Genomic DNA, 18,930 nt, shown 5'->3' with positions numbered 1-18,930 from the left:
AGCTGAAATAATATATGCACTTAAATACATTCACTAAAACTTCAATCTCAGTTTTTTTTTTATTTTTTATTTTTTATTTTTTATTTTTTGATCCCCCACATTTTCAACTATTGCGACTTATTTGCCAACGTGGAAAATTTCAAGGGAAGAAAATGCTTAAATTCTGGTCTCCTGAAATATTTTCTGATATTTCAGCCTCATAAAGTCTTGCAACTTTTCACCGTCATCATTAAAATCATAGTAATCTGCCTGGAGCTCTCAGAATGTACTTGTCCTTACCTTAACTTTCAAATTAAGCTGTGAAAAACACTGCAATATGGCAGTGTTTCAATGAGTAAACCCATGGCGAATATTAATTACATTTTCCTTTTAATTGTGAGCATTGGATACTGCCATTACTCTGTTAGCATGGCTACATGCGTCCTTGCAAAAGGAAAAGTTACACCATATTAATCTAACCTATTTTACACGTTTTGTATTATCATTTTCCCGGCTAAATTATGCATGAGGTCTCAATGGGGAGAAATGTGACCATTAGCATATCTGATAGGAGCGGTGGAACGGTTCTCCACCTCGCTCTGTCCTTGGGACCAGGCAGAAAAACCTGACTGTTCGTCAATACCAGGTCATTTTATCCAGGCCAGCCCAGTTCATCTATACCTTTCCAGAGCCCCGCTAATGACACTCGGAGACATCCTCGACACAACAGGGGCCCAGAGGTCTCCAACACCCATGCAAATAGAGTCCCGCACTGTCTGGTCATCTCTGGAAGCGCCGTTGACCAAAAAAAAAAAAAACTGCAATTAGCATCACCTCAGAAACGCCAGTCTGAAACGAGATACTGTGAGGGGCGGGAAGCGGACACTTCCAGCAGCTTCCAGAGTACATTTACATGTATGTTGCTGTCTGCACATCACACAGATGGAAACTGAAAATGTTGTTGATGTTGATGACCTTTCAGACATGTTGTCGCATTTATTAGAAAAAACTTCATAAAGTACAAGGATGAAAGCCACATATTATCATTCCAGTTGTTAAGGTGGATTAAAGCTCTGTTTTTAATAGATTATAATTTATTTGTTAAGTTTATGTCAAAACTTACTAAATAATCCTAAACACATTCTTTTGAACTTCATAGTGACACAATGTGGCATATTTCTAATAATGAATCTGTTTACATGTCCAGACAAATGTTATAACTGGGATTAATTAACTAATTGTCATAATAGGATCCGACACATTCGCAAGCTTTTCAGAAATGTGATATTTGAAAACCTTGTTTACATGTTTCACTCCATTATTGGATTATTTTCAAGTAGCTATGTCCGTATTCAGGAATGTAAGTCCCTCAGTTCTCTATATATGTCTTGTTGAACGTTGCATCACTTACATCTTTTCTTTCTTTCACTTTTCCGCTGCTGCACCTGTCATTATGTTTACTATCATTTGCTAACTTCATGAATACGTCTTTTCCATTTTCTAAAGTTTAAAATAAGGAATTTCGATGAACGGATACATGCCTGCAGATATTGAAGTACTCCAAGTAGTCCAATTTATCAAAATCAGTTTCCCATACCTGCATGATCAATTGAAAAAGTGTATCTCCAGAAACTAAATAATGATCGGGTTTTTAGTGTTTATGTCAACGAACTCTGCTGCGTTTTGCGGTTTGCATTTGTAATTTTAGTAACTAACTGTGGATTAAATCTTGCCTAATCTTGAAATAAACCTTGAATTTCAGTTCCACGTTTCATGTAGTTGTCTGAAAGGTGAGAACATTGATAGAGGAGTGTAACATGGAGCATCATTCCACTGTAAATACCAGAAGACAGCGTATTCTCCCCTTTTCTCTGTGGGCCGTTTAGGCTGCTAAGGCTAGCATTTGAAAAATACTTACCTTGTTATAGAAAGTTTAATGTCACATGCAATTGTTTGACCCTTATGAATATTAAAGGTTCCCATCTCTGCCCTATTAAAAATGCATGTGGCATTGTGGTTGTTGATCACGTTTAGAACGCCCATGCAAATTGGACTGTCTTCCCTGTCAAGGCCTAAGATGAATAATGTAGTTGTGTTGTATATTCAGGGACACACCATTGACAGTCAATTAACAAGTTTGATTGGTGTGTGAACTCATTCTTTTGAACTGTTAATTTTATGTAAATAGTATTCGCCCTCCCTTCTCCGATGTCCCCCCCACCTCCCCTCCCGATCCAGGTTGAGCACAGAGAGATGTTACCCCGCCGCCACAAACCCCCAGATCCCCAGTTCCACCTCCCACCAAGAGTAACCAGAGTGGGATCCTTAATAATTGATCATCACACACCTGCTTGGTAGAAGCTATGGGAGTCTGCCTTTAACAGTCACGGGGGCCCCGTGCAGGCCCCTTTTGATATTCAAATTGACAAATGGTAGCTGGCCTTTATGAATTCAAAATGCGGCGAGCTCTCTTCGCGGGGACGAGCTTGTTAAAAGATTCTGGCCGCCCGTCCGTCCTCGCGGAGCTGCTCTTTGTCGGAGTGGATATGATGGCATTTGATGGCTCATAAATGGAATGCCAATGACAATTTGTTGTTGATGTGCAGGAACCCGGCTTTTTAATGTTCGGCAAGTCGCGGTAGCGCAGGTTCCCGCGCAGATGGTGCCGCCCGGTAAGTGATCCGGTGATTGATCCGAACGGTTGAAAGCTGCGAGGGCCCCATCCCTCCCACCCAGCACGCCCTCTCACTCGCTCGTACTCGTCTTCCCTCTATCTCTTGTCTTCCACACTGTCCCAGTAATTTGGAGCAGTGGAAGCTGAAGATTCATCAGAGTTGACAAGTGAACCCGGCAGCGCGGGATCATGGCAAACCCATTTGATTAGGGAAATAGCCATGACTGTGTCTGCCCTCTAGCTAAACAGTTGTGCGGCTCATTTTTTTTTTTTCTGCTATCAACATCCAGATTTCATACACTAGAGACAGGGCAGATATTCAGCTTTAAATTCTCCACCTTTGAATGAAGTATGTCACATCCAACTCCGGTCAGAATAATCCAAAAAAAAAAAAACAAAAGGATGTGCTTCGAATGAGTCAGAAAAAAAGTGTTTTGGAGGCCTTAAGCTCTAAATGCCACTCGCTCAACACTCATTCTCGCAATTTCACCATGAAACGTGACATCCCCGGATGTGTCTTCACTAATCAGTATAAGACCTCGTCTCAGGCCGTGTATCAATTGATCCTCTCTGGAGATCTGCATATGCTCTCAGCGATCCTCGGCGCATTAGCAGCATCTGTTTGCATTGACCAGCAGTGAGCGTCCGGCACAAACTTAAACACCAGCGGGCCGCAGGGTCTCTGAAGACCTGACCTCCTTAATGCCACTCCTCATCCCCGCTCGCCTGTCTGCATTAAACAGATAGATTTTTTTTTTTTTTCCAGGTTTCATTATTCTGGATGCTGATTCCTAACCAGGGTATTTAACACAGAATTGAGCTTATTATCACATACCTGATTCTAAATAACAGCGGTGCCACAGAGATATACTGGCAGGCTTCTCACAGGATACCTGCTTGAAAATGAGTTGTTGCTGATAAGATGCTGAGAAGCAGGAGAGGTGAAACTTGGTAATTAACGCATTGCTAATCAAGCGTTTGTCTTTAATTATTGTTAATTTCATTGTAGCACCTCACTGTATTGTGCACTTCAAAAAAGTCAAGAGTGTAATGACTTGCTTTTTCTATCTAGTTGTGTTCACAGATGCCATGTTTACAGGGTTTATGAAGAAGATCTAATTAAATATTAATGGGTTTTTTTCTCTAAAAGATGATTTTTACCTTAAAGTGCAGGCAGGACTTTTGGAATTTGCTGAAAATAACTAAATAAAGTATCAATAAGTAGGGTTCTATGTTCTTGTTACGAACTGCGTCCATGAAATTGTATAGTTTCCATGTGGTTACGGGCATTTTTTTTTTTCCTATTGACATTTATGAATTAAAACCAAAAAGTTTTTAATAAAGTTTGTTTTCCTTCCATTTGCCACACACAAAAACTGTTATCTTAGAGGTTTATCACAAAGCCAACATGGATCAGTCTCTGCTTGTGTGAGCAGCATGAGGCGAATGGGCAGAAGCCTCGGACTGTAACCGTAGAGGATGAGTTTTTAGACACGCTTGTGGTTTGGCTCAAGGGATTTTAGGCAGTTGGTCCATTGATTAAGGCCTCTGACAGATTGCTGTGTCATCGATTGCCAAATCTTAAAGAGATAGTTTCCAGATAATTTTTCTGGCAACGTCTTTTGATCTGCTGACATCCTCTACGGCATCACTGCGAGGTCAATATTATGGGTGAAATGTCTTGACAAATGTTGGTGCCATGAAATGTTTTCATCATGGTTTTCAGGGCTGGATTACAGGGAAGAACTGCAAACCCGATGATGGTTTTGTTCCACATACCAGCAAAACTAAAGGAATTCCATTATCTAATATTAGCGAGGAGGAGATCTGTCTCCCAGTCACAGCGATTAAAGTCCGACCAGACAAAACACATCAAATATCTGCTGCTGAGTGAAGCTGAGCTCTTTACATTTGTGTATCAGAGATAAAAAAAAAAGTCTCATGTTTAATAGCAGATTTTGGACTTTTTGGGCAGACCTAGAGGTTTGAGATCAGAGATTCACAGGTTTGAAACCCTTGAGCAAGGCTCAAGACTGCACTCTGCTCCCTAGGGAGGGGTTAAATGCAGCGACCAGATTTCGCTGTACATTAGTTTGATGTCCTGCTGTCAAAGTGTCCCTGGGGAAGATACTGAACCCCGGATGAATCTTAAATAGGGAGAACTCCACTTTTGCACAGGTCTTGATGTTTCTCCCTCTGTGTTCTCCTCGCCAGGTGGATGAGATGGTGTTCTGCGCCGGTCAAATCGCTCTGGTCCCCTGCACCATGCAGCTGGCGAGGGCCGGCGCCTCAGTGCAGGCCCGCCTGTCCTTCAGCCACGTGCAGAAGGTCCTGGAGGCCGTGATCAGCGGCTCGACTCTGGCTCACGTCGTCCAGGCCCACTGCTACGCCACGAGATCCCAAGACGTCCAGACGATCCGGGCCGTCTGGGACAGCATGCTGAGGAAAGAAGAGAAGGTCAGCCGCTGTTTGTGAAATGCATGCTGGTGGTTAAGGGAAAAAGATCAATGTCTGGCTGTTTTATTATAGATGCAGAGGAAATATTGATCATACTTATACAATGTTACAGCCACATAGGCTGAACGCATCTTTAATGGATTAAAAGACAAGAAGGGTTCCATGCATCAGAGAATAAAGTTAAAGTTGAGGAACTTCGTATGGTATCCAAGTTTTTCAGAGGCCTTTCAGAATTGTGTTTTATAGTTGTGAAATAAGGGAAGGTTTCTCGCCCCTCTCCGCCCCCTCGAGACCCAAGCCGCTGCTACTGATATTTACCAGTGAGTGCACTCATGAAAAGTTGATGATGTGGGAAACGCTGGTGTCTTTGATAATGTGGAGCTTGGCACAGAAGCAGATGTCTTCCTCAGAGCCTCCCTAATCCTTTGCCCCCACACACCATTTTGGAGCTCCGTTCAACTCTCAGAGCAGCTTATCCCCCCCTCTTTACCCCTCTTTCCTGCCACCTCCCTCCATCCTTCCCTCCATTCCGCCGCCCCGGCTTACAACCCCTGCTCCATACATCTAATAGAGGCTCCAGTCTCCCTTGGCAGCCCTTCTCCTCCCACAGTAATCTGTCTAGCCGAGGGAATAGGGCCTCGGGGAGAGAGGCAGGAGCCCACCTCCAACATGTGGCTTGGCGTTGTGGCGAACGGTGTAAAGGACCGGAGGAAGAGTGTCAACTTTATGTCACTTCACGGCGCACTTTGAAATATCCCAGTATGTAAAAACTCCAAAATGGTATTTAAAGATAAAAACGAGCAGCCGTTTCCATAAGGCTTTCGCAATGAATTCCAAAACGTATACTGAAGTTGTCGTGATGCCGTCTTTGCAGCTCGCGGAGGACGAGCGCCGTGACAGCGTGGTGCCAGTTTAGCATGCAGACTGAGTCATTCAAAGAACAGGGCGAACCCGGAGCTGCGCTCTGGTGGGGGGGGGGGGGGGGGGGGGGGGGCGACGAGACAAGGCTCACGTCATAGGTCAGCCGAAGACGGAAAGCATCGTCCATCTGTTGTGCTTCAGAGCGATCAGAAAGAAGCGTTACCCCGACCCCGGATCGCTGCCAGGAGACTGGGATAGCTCCGGCTGACCCCTCCATTAAGCAGCGGTAATTGACAGCTCAGGGCGTCGCACCTCTAAACAGGTTTGAGGACTGAGCCGGGAGACCGAGTTAGGTTCCCCACTCACACACACACACACACACACACACACACACACACACACACACACACACACACACACACACACACACACACACACACACACACACACACACACACACACACTCTCGCCTTTAATTGATGACTTACTTTGAGTCCCATCCTGAAAGCTTATTTGCTTTCCTCAAGTGACCATTTCAAGAAAGCAGGGTCTATGTTGAAAGTTTCAATGTCTTGTTGTCACAACCCCTATAAACAGAATCAAACAACTATATATTGAAATAATTATTTTACATAACTATCCTTTTTTTTTTACGTAGTGCTGCACAACATCATACCTTTCTATTTATTTTTTGCATCATATAAAACAAAACACAGATGCTACGTGTGTCTCTGAAGCCACAGGGCCATGTTGTTGTTATGCATTGATAATTTCTCTAATCAGGTGGATAAGGAAGCTTGCAGGGTTAATTGGGAGCATACTGGAGTCGCTACAAGTGTGAAATTGTATTTACGGTGCATTAAACCACAAAGAGCCTGTTTGTCTGTGTGCATGGAAGTGTGTGTGTGTGTGTGAAAGGTTTGATGAGCAGGGATATGTTGATGGGGTAAGTCAATACATGTTGAACAGACATCCCTTGATGGAGCGATAGCAAATTCTAAAAATCTAGCAGAACATACTGTTGTTTTTTTAGAAATAAGAGAGAAAAATCTCATTTTTGATTAAAATTCATGCAAGCCAAATTTGCAAAAAAGAGTTTCTTTCAGCTTTACTTTGACCTTTTCAAGCCCTAACATCCTTAAGCTTCCCTCTGCCCTGCCTGACACAGCCCCGTGTGTTTCATTTACACAAACAGTCTGACGAGCTTCAAGAGTGCAATCCTGAGAAGAAGAAAAAAAAAGCGCGAATGAGAGAGTGAATAGAAAGGGATATTATAGCAGACTGACAGCACTACAGTAAGTGCTGAGACACGGAGCCACATGCTGAAGGCATCCCGCTGGGCAGGAAATGTAGGGGAACTGGCTAAGCAGCGCAGTCCCATCAGCTCCCCGCTGTTCCCCGCCTTTACACCACTTCCTTATTACCGTGTTTACCGTTCGGCTTTCACGCCTCTTGGCCCTCCAGCCCGCCACACGCTCCAGGCACACGGACACGAGTTAGAGGGAAGGAAAGTGGGGAGAAAGGAAAACAAACATAAAGAGAGAAGCAGGTCACACCCCATCAGCGTCAGAGAGCTGAGCGCAGCACATTCACGCGATATGCGTTTACCTGCTGTCTGCGGAGGGAAATGGCCGCCTGCCCTGGAACTGAAGTGGCATGAAGTAATGAGATGGATTGCGCTAAGTGGCTGGTCTGGAGAGGGACAGAGCCGTATCCCCCTCACACACACACACACCGCCACCTGCCAGACATCCTAACTTGCCACTCCAGCACTCAGCGCCACCATATATCAAACTTTGTATTTTATCGGGTTAATCTAATTAATGATTTCTGGGACAGGTAGGATCGAACGCGTTCTCCTTCTCTTTCCTCTGCCAAACAAGCACATAGTAACAGAGCTGTGAGCACACAGTAATGCAGACACACTCACTCCCCGGAGAGTCACACCACCTCCACAGAACAGCTGAACAAACTTTCCACCTAATGGAGCGCTGTGGTAGAGGCATTAATAAAAAAACAGACTGATGTAACCTCGTCCGACAGCTCGGACAAAAAAGTCAGCAACTGTGCCGCCACAATAAAGTCCTGCCAGAGGCCGGAGCGCCGCGCCGAGGTCCCCTGATCTCAGAGCAGACGGTCGGTCGGGGATGGTACCTTGCCACCCCAGGCCTGCAGGGTGGCCTTTAAGCCTGGCTGAGCAGGACCCCCGTGTCCTGTCACTCCTTTCCCCAGATCCCCCTCTCTGTTCCATGTTCAATCGCTATTGACAACTGCAGAGGCAGTTCCCTCTAGGAGAATACCTAGCCCCTGTGCCAGAAGTGCTAATATAACATTTATCAAAGCGCGGGCCGTGTATGTGTGCTGTCACTTGGTGTGACATGCTAAGAGGCCCGCGCTGACATGGTTATTGTTCTGCTCCTCTGATTGTTATTGTTGATCAGTGGAAGCCGGCTCTCTTCAGACTAAGCAGAGTGAAGAAATCTTAAGACTAACCTCTCCACGCACTGAGGACACCTGATTTTGTTTTCAGTCGTTTGGCTCCTCGAGGCGAGAGGTTAGCCGCTGGTACACAATTAAATGTTTGCTGAAGTTTAATCTGAAGGTAAGTGCTGCTCCAGTGAGTCTGGCGGATTGGGTCATGACAGGTCCGTCTTATGGAGGGACAAAGAGGCCGCCGTCTGCTCTCGTCAATGATTTCTCTCTCTCTCTTTTTTTCTTCTTTTTTTTTTTTTTGTAAGTGAATATCAAAATAAAATGTAAGTAACCTGTTATTATTCTGCACTTACGGAGTGGGGTGTAAGTGGATGAAAATTGATCCAGCAAATTGGAAAGCGGGTTAAGTGTTTTTGCCCTATCGACTCCAACTGAAATGACGGTTATATAAAACACTCATTTCTCTCCCATTAGCAGATGAAGCCACGGCCAAGTATTATTAAAGGGCCACATTGTAGCACTGCTCCAAGACATTTTGTTACTGCTAATGGCCCTCAGTAAGAAGAACAGAAAAAAAAAAAAATCAAGATATTTTGGCTCTGCAGATGAAATTGAGGCGGTTTTCCACTAAAATGCACGTGGTGAAACCGCCGCAACATGTTGTGAATGATCTCCTCGGAAAGGTGAGAAGTCATCCCGGGAAAAACACTTGTCATGTTTTGCACAAAGTGAACGCATTAGTGCGTTTTATCCACGGCGGCTGCGAGCGACACGGGCTCCCTCTGCATTGTTTGTGCACTTTCATTACCAGAAGGGTCACCTCACAATCTCACATTAATTTATGGTCTTGTCAGTCCATCAAGTAAAGCGCCTGTCCAACTGCAGCGTGGAGGCGTCTCTGTGATGTACTTTACGTTAATGTTGATGAATTGCGGTGCGTGCGTTCACCAAACACACCGTGCATCTGACAGTGGTGTGTGGAAAAGTTCATTTTCCCCTTAATTAAATTGAAAGACTGAAACTTCTATTTTGAAATACACATAAACTGATAAAAAAAAATAAATCAAACCTTTCCTTGTATTATTCTTCTTGATCATTTTAGATGAGATGATGTTCCTTTTTTTGAACGAGAGGTTATAATTATACCTTCACTTTTTATGTTTTGAGTGGAGAAATAACTGACAAAACAGTGAACTTTTCGTTTTGTATTTGTAGACACACTTTTATACACAGATATAACTCCACTTAGCTTCAAAACTGCCGGTCTTAACGCTTTGTGGTAACGTATCTGCGATGTGCTTCACAATAACAGTATGGAGTTGTGTTTGTGTGAGCAGCCACACTAGGCTTCTCAGCAGGGGGGGCCGTGCATTTGATTGTATTCTGCAGCACGGCGGTTTATGTCATTTGCCTCCCATTTCATTTGAATACCATCTGTCTTCCCTGCAGGATTTGTTGCTGGAACCTGAGATCAAACCGACCCCGTTACTGGTGGCGGTGGTCCCTGCTCTACCCAGGGGTGCGGCTGTGGAGCTCCATGTAACCGCCGTTCAGGACGATCCGGCCAAGAGGACGTCCGGTCTCGTGACGACCAAAGTCGCGCCCGGCTCCATCGAGTGCCGCTCCGTGCTGTCTGCTGACGGAAGCACCGCTTCGGTTTCGCTCTCCCTGGCCGTGCCCGCCGACGACGTGGAGGTCCCTGATGTGCAGCGCCTCACGGAAGCAGTCGGCGCTGCATTCAGGGAAGCCACCGAGGCGATGGATGCTGCGCTGCTGCCACAGTGTGCGAGGCTGTTCTACAAGTATAACCACGCTCTGGCGCTGGAGATTGTTAAAGGTATTTTTCACCTCAAGGTCCTATATTAACGATTAAGTGAAACACACTCTAGAATATGTGAAACTGCAGTTTCCCCAGTGGATAATACTCCAAAACAGATATTGCTTTATACTCTCAGAACATGGTTATAGCAACCAATAATGTAATAACTGCCATTTATTTAATAATGTTGGCCGTTTTGAAGGTAGTAAAGGCAATAATGTAATAACTTGCCAATAATTTAATATTATAAACCATGATTGAGAGAGAGAGAGATAGAGATGCATCATATGTTTGTATCCTCAGTGAATGGATATGATGAACATGCCATCTACAAGACTCATTTTTGATGAAAAAGCTGCAGAAAACCTCAAAAAATGCATTTATTTCTAAGAAATCCAGTACTATTATGCATTATTGCGTAATTCTCTGTGGTTATTACAGTTTGTAAAGATTTCTTTTTTCCATGGTGTAGTAACTTTTAAGAAAAGTGTTATTATGATAATGCCTCTAATATGCTAAGACAACATTGACTTTATTTCATTTAAAATAGCCAAACATGTTACATTAGTTGTCCTTATTACGCTATTGGTTGTCACAAACACTTAAACACTTTTGTAAAGTTCATTTTCGTTGTCATTACATACACTTATACTACAATATATCAAGCTTTTTCAGGTTTTCAACTTCATTTCAGCTTATAAATCCATTAATTATCACAAGTATCATCAGCTTTTTCTTTTTCTTTTTTTTGTTTACGGTACATGTCATAGAAAACCAATTAACTAAATGATATTTAACATTTTTTGAGCTGTGTCTGTATGTACGTTCGGCTGCCGGCCCACTTTCTCCTAACTTCACACATTCTTCAGAAAACAGAAGGAACAAACCAAACAGGAACTCCAAAGACTTGCTCGTAAAACTTGATTTTAAAAATACTTCTCATACAAGGACACCTCTCTACCCCGATGTAATCAAAGAATAAAGGCTGAACACTTTCTCCTGCGTACTTCATTAGAAGCGATCGAATATTTACTTTCATTAAAATGACTGATCCTAAATCAAATCTAACGCGCAGCAGCTCCTCACCGCCGTATTAATGAAAACAAAGCGACAGCCTGTCTCCGTTCACCGTTTTCACAGAAAAGTTTGGGTTTGCTTTGGTTAAGACAACATAAAGTATTGAAGGAAGCAGTTCCTCCCGAGGATCTTCTTCTTGTTCCTGTGTTTAATTATTGTAAGTCATTTGTTGTGTCTGCGGTGTGTACAGTAACCCAAGCAGCTGGCACGCTCTTTTGTCATCATTACACTTTTATACGCCGCCATCTCCTGCTCCCAGGGTTCTAGGTTCTCGTCGAGGCAAATGCGGAGCGGTATTTGTTTTATCCTGAGAGATGTTCTCTCCGAGGGAAAAGGGCGATGAGCACATCGATCACGCCGGCTTAGTTGTCAAGTCATCGCCGAAGCAGTCAATTAACATTTTTGAGCGCGTGCCAAAAAAGCCTTCTAGCTGTCATTTTTAACTTTGACATAGCTCATATTTTGAGGAAGTGAGATTTTCTCACCAGTAACGAATGGGGGGGAATGCGTGGCAGACGAACAGTGCTATTTGTTTTACCAGTTAATTGTAAAATTGTGGATAAAGAAACATTTTTTTCTACATATATGCTGTTTATAATGTGTGTGTGGTCATCCACAGCACAAGTAAATTCAGCAATGACAATTATAAATGTTATCGGGTCATTGCTAAGTGGAGCAAAAACAGCTTTGTTCTCCACATAGATTTTTTTTTCCCTTTTCTGATTATTGACAGCATCGCCTGCTTCCTTAAAACCATCGACTGACTCATCATTTGGCTCGAATCCGTTACCTTACAGTGCGCGCGCAGCCCCGGTCCTCCGAGCCCACCCATGGGCGTTTTTATGGGTCACAGCCAATGCTCATCGGGTGATGAATCCAAAAAGTCAAAGGAGGAAAAGTAACACCTCTGGCGTTAGCCGCCACGGCCTCGCAAGCACCGCTGTCAGACAGACGGCGCGGGGGCAAAATGTGACTGCACACCCCCCTCTTTCATTTACTTGCGTTAGGATTCACAGCTGATAGACGTGACATATGGTTCAAATGAAACCTTTAAACATCTTGTCTCAACTTGTTACTTACGATCGAGAGGTTCCTTTCAGGACGGGACCCTGCGAGCCAACAGAAACTTCTACTTTTACAGGGAGAAATCAGTAAAGTGTCGAGGTATTTGAGCGTTTTACTCAATGACTCTTAAACCCTGATTGGATTTAACTTGGATTTAATGATATCATAGACCAAAAAATAAAGAAAAGAATACCCTAGGTGGGATAAAATTAACTATATATAGCCTACCTTAAAAATTACCTATTATTAAAATCTGGTGAATATAAATCAAAGACACACAAGAGCTTCAGTGAACGTATTTTAACCTGTCGAGATTAATGTAAATGGATTCAACAAAAACAGGTCATATTCTCTAGTAATAAATGACATTACAAACAGCTGTAAATCAAGCTGATCATTTCAATACAGCTGCAATGTAACATGAGAAAGATGCATGTTATGTATCTACAGTGTTATATCATTGATGGGAATAGAGATTTAACATAGACTCCAGGATTAAAACCACATGGAGAAAGACTGCTGAGTGCAAAACGAAGTTGACTTTTTTTCCAATTTGTTTCAACAGTTTTGTCACAGGTTGGTAAATTTCTCTGCATTTTTTTTACTTTTGGAAAATGTTCTTAAGTTTTCTTTTTTTCCCTCTTCAGGATACGTATATGGTATGTCTGCCATCAAATTCTCCTAAAATATTGGTTTGCAAGAAAACCAGTGTTTTCTGATACCGTAAAGTCTTGATGTGTAAATCACTCATCAGTATATTCCCGAGAGCTGCTTTAAAGAAAGGTGAGGCAGCCTGTTTTCTTTGTTTCTCAGGCTCCGCTGCACACCCTCAGTCCCTCGGCCTCTGCCTTCATCATCCTTGGACTGAATTAACAATTTTCACGAGCCAACACTTGCTAATTACCACCTCGTTTACCGGTTAATGTGACCAGTTTGGAAGTCAGTGTAGCACAGCTAAAAACCACTGGCTCTGGGCCTTGGCCACTGCTTAAAAGCCCCATAAACCCAGCAGGCATCATCCATTCCACACAGGAACAGCCTTTTCTTTGCTTTCCACCACACTTCACTGACGCCCCTCCTTCTACTCACTTAGGCTTCTCAATATTTATATATATCAATCTGTACAAACAAAAAAAAAATGCTTGTTAATGTTTAGCGTGAAAGGGTAGTTGTGGGCATTAGGGATGGTCTGGTTTTTTTTAAATGCGTAGTTTTAACTGCTGTGAAGCAGAATAATGGCCGGTCCTCTTGGGTAGATGGTCTCATCTAATGCTAATGTAATGGCTTTTTGAGTCCCAGCCTCCGACCAGCGGGCCTCTCAACAAGGCTCCCCGTGAAGCCCGAGGCGGGGGGCAAGAGACGCCATGGGAAGGGGATTGCGCTCGTAATGGGATGTGCTCGCGGGATTTGGTTTGGATTTTACTAAAGCATTTATAGAGATTGGAGAAGTGCGGTCGGTCTTTACTCGCTTTTCACTTAAAAAAGAATTAAAAAAAAAAAACATACTGAATTGCATGGTCATTCATGTCACCTTCACACCCCCCCCACATGTATTCATGCCTGCATGCACAGACGGCGAAAGAGACTCAAAGTGAGAGTGCAATTATTTCCCATCGTTCGGTACAATGATTAAAACATCCTGACATGAAACGGTCCCGGGGAGCTGAAGGTATGATGAAGGGTGCGTTTCTTCTCTTAATGAAACCATCCTCTGTCTGTGATCTGCCCCGCTCGTTCAGTTGTCAGCGAGCCACCTCCAGAGGATCCCGCTTCCCGGGGTACGCCACATGCTCTGATAACACATATTTAGGCTTTTAATGCCCTTTAAGAAAAAAAAAAAAAAAAAAAAGGCCTGTGTGCTGTGGGGGCATTTTAAGCTGTAGCGCATATTAGCTAATTAGGATGTAGGGACGCTTTGTGGGAGTGTGTAGCATGCTGTGTGTGCTTCAAATGAAAGAGAATGAGGTTTTTGAAGTGATGCTGGACTGCCCCTGTGACCTTTATGTCCATGTCACTTTTTTAGTAGTTAGGTTACTTTATGTTGGTTGTCTCACAAATTACAAATCCCTGCTGTAAATATATTTAATTTGACATTTGCAATAGTTAAAGAAAACAACTGTGACTCGGCGTGCTTTCCCAAATTGTGTAACTGTATTGTGAAAACGCCTGACCACAAAGACCACACCCAAGTCCCTTCCAACATGCTGTTTCCTCAGAGGAAATAAGACGGGACAGTCAGCCATGAGACAGGAACACTTGTGACCAATTAGTGCACACAGCACAAGAGGGATGCAGCTAAATCCCAGCTGGCTGCCGCTAAATAGACAGCCTGTCATCAGGACCGGGCTGCGAGACACTCGATGAATTCTCACATGTCCGCTGTCCGTCTGCAGTCCAGCCGCACACAAACACTCATGCATACACTAACAACGTGTCTGGGCTCCAAGTGAAGCTGAGTGGCAGTCCCAACACAGCTTCCTAACATCCCAGCTCAGCGGGAGCAGAGGATCCCTTCCTCCAGATACCCCCCCCCCCCCCCCCCCCCCCCCCCCCCCCCCCCCCCCCCCCCCCCCCCCAACAAGCTGCTCTGTTGTCCAGAAGGGCAAATTGCCCTCCCTGTGTGTGTGTGTGTGTGTGTGTGTGTGTTTGGTTGTGTATGGATTTGTGTGCAAATTTAGGAGGGGTAGCCTTGAGTTCAGGCCTTGCTGACCATATGTCTGCACTGCAGGAAAATGAATGGGGTGGGTGGCGGGGGCCGAAGGCCTACAATCTGCCAAGTATTTAAGAATGCCAATAATTTGTAAATAGGTCCCCTGTTCCCTGGTGGAAGGGTTAAGTGTAACCTCTGTTCTGGGACAGCCCCAGTGGGAAAGCTATATTAGAGGCTAATGCCCGGCTCTAGTTAAAGTTCTCATGAAACTAACACCTCCCTCTTCTTTTGCCCTCACCTCCTAATCTCTCTTCCCCGCCTCCCTGCTTCAGGACTTGAGGAAACCTTCAAGCGCCGCCTGGGTGAATCCAGTCCGGCCGTGGCCCCGGTTCCGGTCCTGGACTTGCCCGACTCCCAGATCCTCCACCTGTCCTGCTGGCTCAGTTTATAGAAACGCAGCCAGAGTCAACAGGCCGACTCCAGTGATCCACAGCGCTGGAATTCAGTGGGGCTTTTCTGGAGGAGAGCCTCTGACAGCCCCATCACCCAGTGACTTACAGCACGGCGTCGGCCAATGTGGAAAAGAAAAACTGCATATCGCCACGTTAACGTCGGCCGTTTGTTACGGCCGATTGTTGAAACGCAAAGCCGCACGTGTCCGCAAGTGCCTTTGATAGTGTTTAGCTTCGGGGATGTGTTTATTCTCACCTCACGCCCCAGAACATAGGCCCATAATCCACTTTGTCATCCACACAAGTCGAGACTGCGGCAGCTGCTGCGCAAAGTCCGTGGAACTCCTTTAACCTACGGCCGCATGCCGTCGGACCGAAGACGGCGGTGTCTCATTCCGCCAGGCGATAAACCGTATCCCCTGATATCCCGCCGTTTCTGGTGGAATTTCTTCTTAGCACGCCAGCTAACACCCCCTCATAAAGGCCCAGCGCCGCCGCTGACACCTTCTGTGCGGTTATAAAGCTATAGATTTACTGTGCCACTGCTTTGTGACCGTGTGTAATGTGTCAGGATGAGCCGGGCGTCTTTCTCCCTCTCTCACGCTTCATGGGACTCAAGGTGTGTTATTATTGTGTAATAGGCAATCAGCAGCAAGCACCTGAAAAGATTAAGCCTCTTTATGTTTTCTATTGATTTTGGAGCAGCCTGGTTAATGGCGGCGGGAGACACTACCACACACAGCTGCAGGGCCCGTGTGTGTTCCTTCACTGTGTGTGTGTGTGTGTGTTGGGGCATCGTCCACGGACGCAGAAAATAACACAATTAACCATTGCTCCTGGAACATTTCTTTTCTCAAAGATCATGAACCGTATTGATAATCTGAGTTGGAATGCATCTCCACTCGGGCTATTCTCTTCATCGCGGTCGTGATGGCACCGGAGTGGAGTGAGCTATTGATCCTCGCCCACCACGGCGTTGTTTTGAGTGTTGTTATCAAAAATTGAACAACAGAGGCAGCCAATAGAGCCTGGAGATTTCTTTTTCATTTCTGTTTTTTTTTTTTCTTTTTTTTATTGAGGGCTGAAAAAACACAAACAAGCAATTATTTATGAGAGGGAGCAAGACAATGCCCTATAAATATACAGCGTGTGTAATATTCACCTGTTTTGAAGGACCGAACCAGGACCAATTCTGGTCTTGTGACTGATGCAGCTATCTGTGTTTTTGATTATGATGCCTGTGTGTCATTCGCCAATTGTAAATGTGTTTAGAACTCTTATTTCACCACAACAAGATCTCTGCTTCTCTGACTCTTCTGTGTAGAGTTTGCATGTTCTCCCTGTGCATGTGTGTCCTCCGTTTCAGTATAACAGGATCCATGAATTTTATGTGTTACCTGACTAATATCGGGTATCTCCTCCACTCACCACTGATCCAAGTTTACCTCATTTGGTATCAAAGATGTATGGATGGATCTATATGTGATCATATTTTGGCAATAAAAGTACGAATTTTGTAGAAATCGCTTGTATTTGGAAGTGTTCTTTAGTTTATTGTCTTTAAATCGGGGGTTTCAGGCATAAAATCTGTGGGCCAGAACCAGCCCACCAAACCACCAAGCAAATTTCAAAGAAAACATTGACTTTCCAGCAAATTTCTTAAGAGGAGCAGACACAAAGCAACGCTGAGACCCGAGCTGAGACGTCAGCAATGCTGCCATGAAAGCCAGCTCCCTCGTTGCTTTCAAACTAGCCTCAAAGCCATGCTGTCAGAGTGAGTTTGTAAAAACATGCATAATGCAACAGCTATAGGAGAAGCTTTTTTGGACATTTCACTGTATTTTTTTTACCAGAAGGTATCACTGAAATTGACTTCATGTTGAGATTGGAGTCAGTTTCTGTTCTAATTGTTTGTGAAAATATAGACAGTTTAGTCATATCACCCTATTCCACAACAAAGATAAACTTAAAAATTAAAGGTTATTATAACTTTATTTTGCCAGTCCAGCTCACTTAAGATGAAATTGGTGTGAATGTGAACCCTGAACTAAATCAATGTGACGGCCGCTTTTCAGAGCTTTTCCTATAAATGAGTGTGCTTAGAAAATTTGCATGCTCAGCATTAATTTTCATTAAATGTATATATCAATAACAAATGCATAGATGACTTGGATGAATTTATCATTAATACATTATATCTGAATATGGTGGCTGCACTCCTCTCCCGTACCAAAGATTCCCCCACAGGGGGCTTTTCTGTCCTGAGTTTGCATGTTCCCTCTGGGTGTGTTTTCATTTGAGGTGAACTGGTGTGTGAACGTAGATGTGTGTGACTGTCTTGCACAATCTCAGCTCCTGCTCCCAGAGACCCTGAATTCAATATGGTTGAATGGATGATATCAAAGTTTATTTGATGGTGGAATAACGGCAACAATATTAAAGTGTAATTCACATGTCACAAAATATTATACAAAAAGACTTTTATTCTTTTGTAAATGCAGAGGAGCACTGGGGCTGGAACTCATTGTATGTCGACCACTTGTCGATTACACATATTCCATTTTGTTTTTGAAAGAGCATGTTTTCATACTGACACGAGCGAAGCCACAAGTATATCTTCACTGCCTCGTCCTAACCAATGTGATGGCCTCTGGCAGACATGTCTTTGTGTCCTTACCACCGTGCCTCCTCACAAAATGAGTAAAGACAGGGTGACATTTATTTTTCTCATGTGTTTTGTCAAATGTACACTTTTCCACAAAGCTGACCTGCAACCACTCTGCAAACAAACTGGCTGCTGTGGCTAATATTGTCCTTTGTGCGCAGTCTGAAAGCCCGCGGCTCTTGTCATTGTGGCCTTGCACGTGGACTTTAACTGTGTGTTTCTTCCTCCAGGCAAGCCCAGGCTGATGTGTGTGACTCTCTTCTCCCCACAGCGATCAGCTACAGCGGGGTAGCCAGCTCAGGAGCAGCCTCGTCACATTGTGGTCTGTGTGCCTCGCTGACTGTGGTTTTGTTTGTTTTCATGTTGGAATCCTTTTTTTGTTTGTTTATTTGTTTGATAATGTATTGTTTTCTTCCCCTGACGTATTGTGAAAGCATGTCTTTATGGCCACAGCACTTGACTTAACCAAACTTCGTCAGTCTGCTGAACTGGAGAGCCAACAAATGCTATTGAGTGGTGTCTGCTGACCTCTTGTGGTCAGTGTGAGAAGTGCAGTTTCAACTCACGAGCACTCAGTTCCACTTCTAAGAAAGAAATTAATTAAACACTTTTTTTTAAAGTCCCATTTTTGCTGCAAGAGAAACATTTTTTCTAACTTCAAGTGAAGGCTGTACATTTTTAAATATTTGTCCATTTATGAGTGTCAAAGTGTTTATTTAATTGTTTTCAGTGAAAAGTTTATGTTCTGTTGTCTTTTATACAGGCGAGAGTAACAGGTGGAGAATATCTCAGCAAACA

General features: G+C 44.0%; 1 protein-coding gene across 1 annotated transcript in view; it reads left to right on the top strand.

The window, feature by feature from the left end:
* dph6 (diphthamine biosynthesis 6) overlaps positions 1-16,967 on the top strand; it is a 56,660-nt gene extending 39,693 nt beyond the window's left edge. The window contains exons 13-15 of the mRNA XM_030117591.1: positions 4,868-5,110; positions 9,854-10,241; positions 15,348-16,967. Coding sequence (XP_029973451.1) covers positions 4,868-5,110; positions 9,854-10,241; positions 15,348-15,466 — 750 coding nt within the window. The 3' untranslated portion in view covers positions 15,467-16,967. The remainder of the gene's footprint in view (positions 1-4,867; positions 5,111-9,853; positions 10,242-15,347) is intronic.
* Positions 16,968-18,930: the final 1,963 nt, after the last annotated feature.

This window comes from Salarias fasciatus, chromosome 19 (genome assembly GCF_902148845.1).
Source record: "Salarias fasciatus chromosome 19, fSalaFa1.1, whole genome shotgun sequence".
In the NCBI taxonomy this organism is placed as follows: domain Eukaryota; kingdom Metazoa; phylum Chordata; class Actinopteri; order Blenniiformes; family Blenniidae; genus Salarias; species Salarias fasciatus.
The sequence above is the reverse complement of the archived record's forward strand: the minus strand, read 5'-3'. Positions and strand labels throughout refer to the sequence as shown.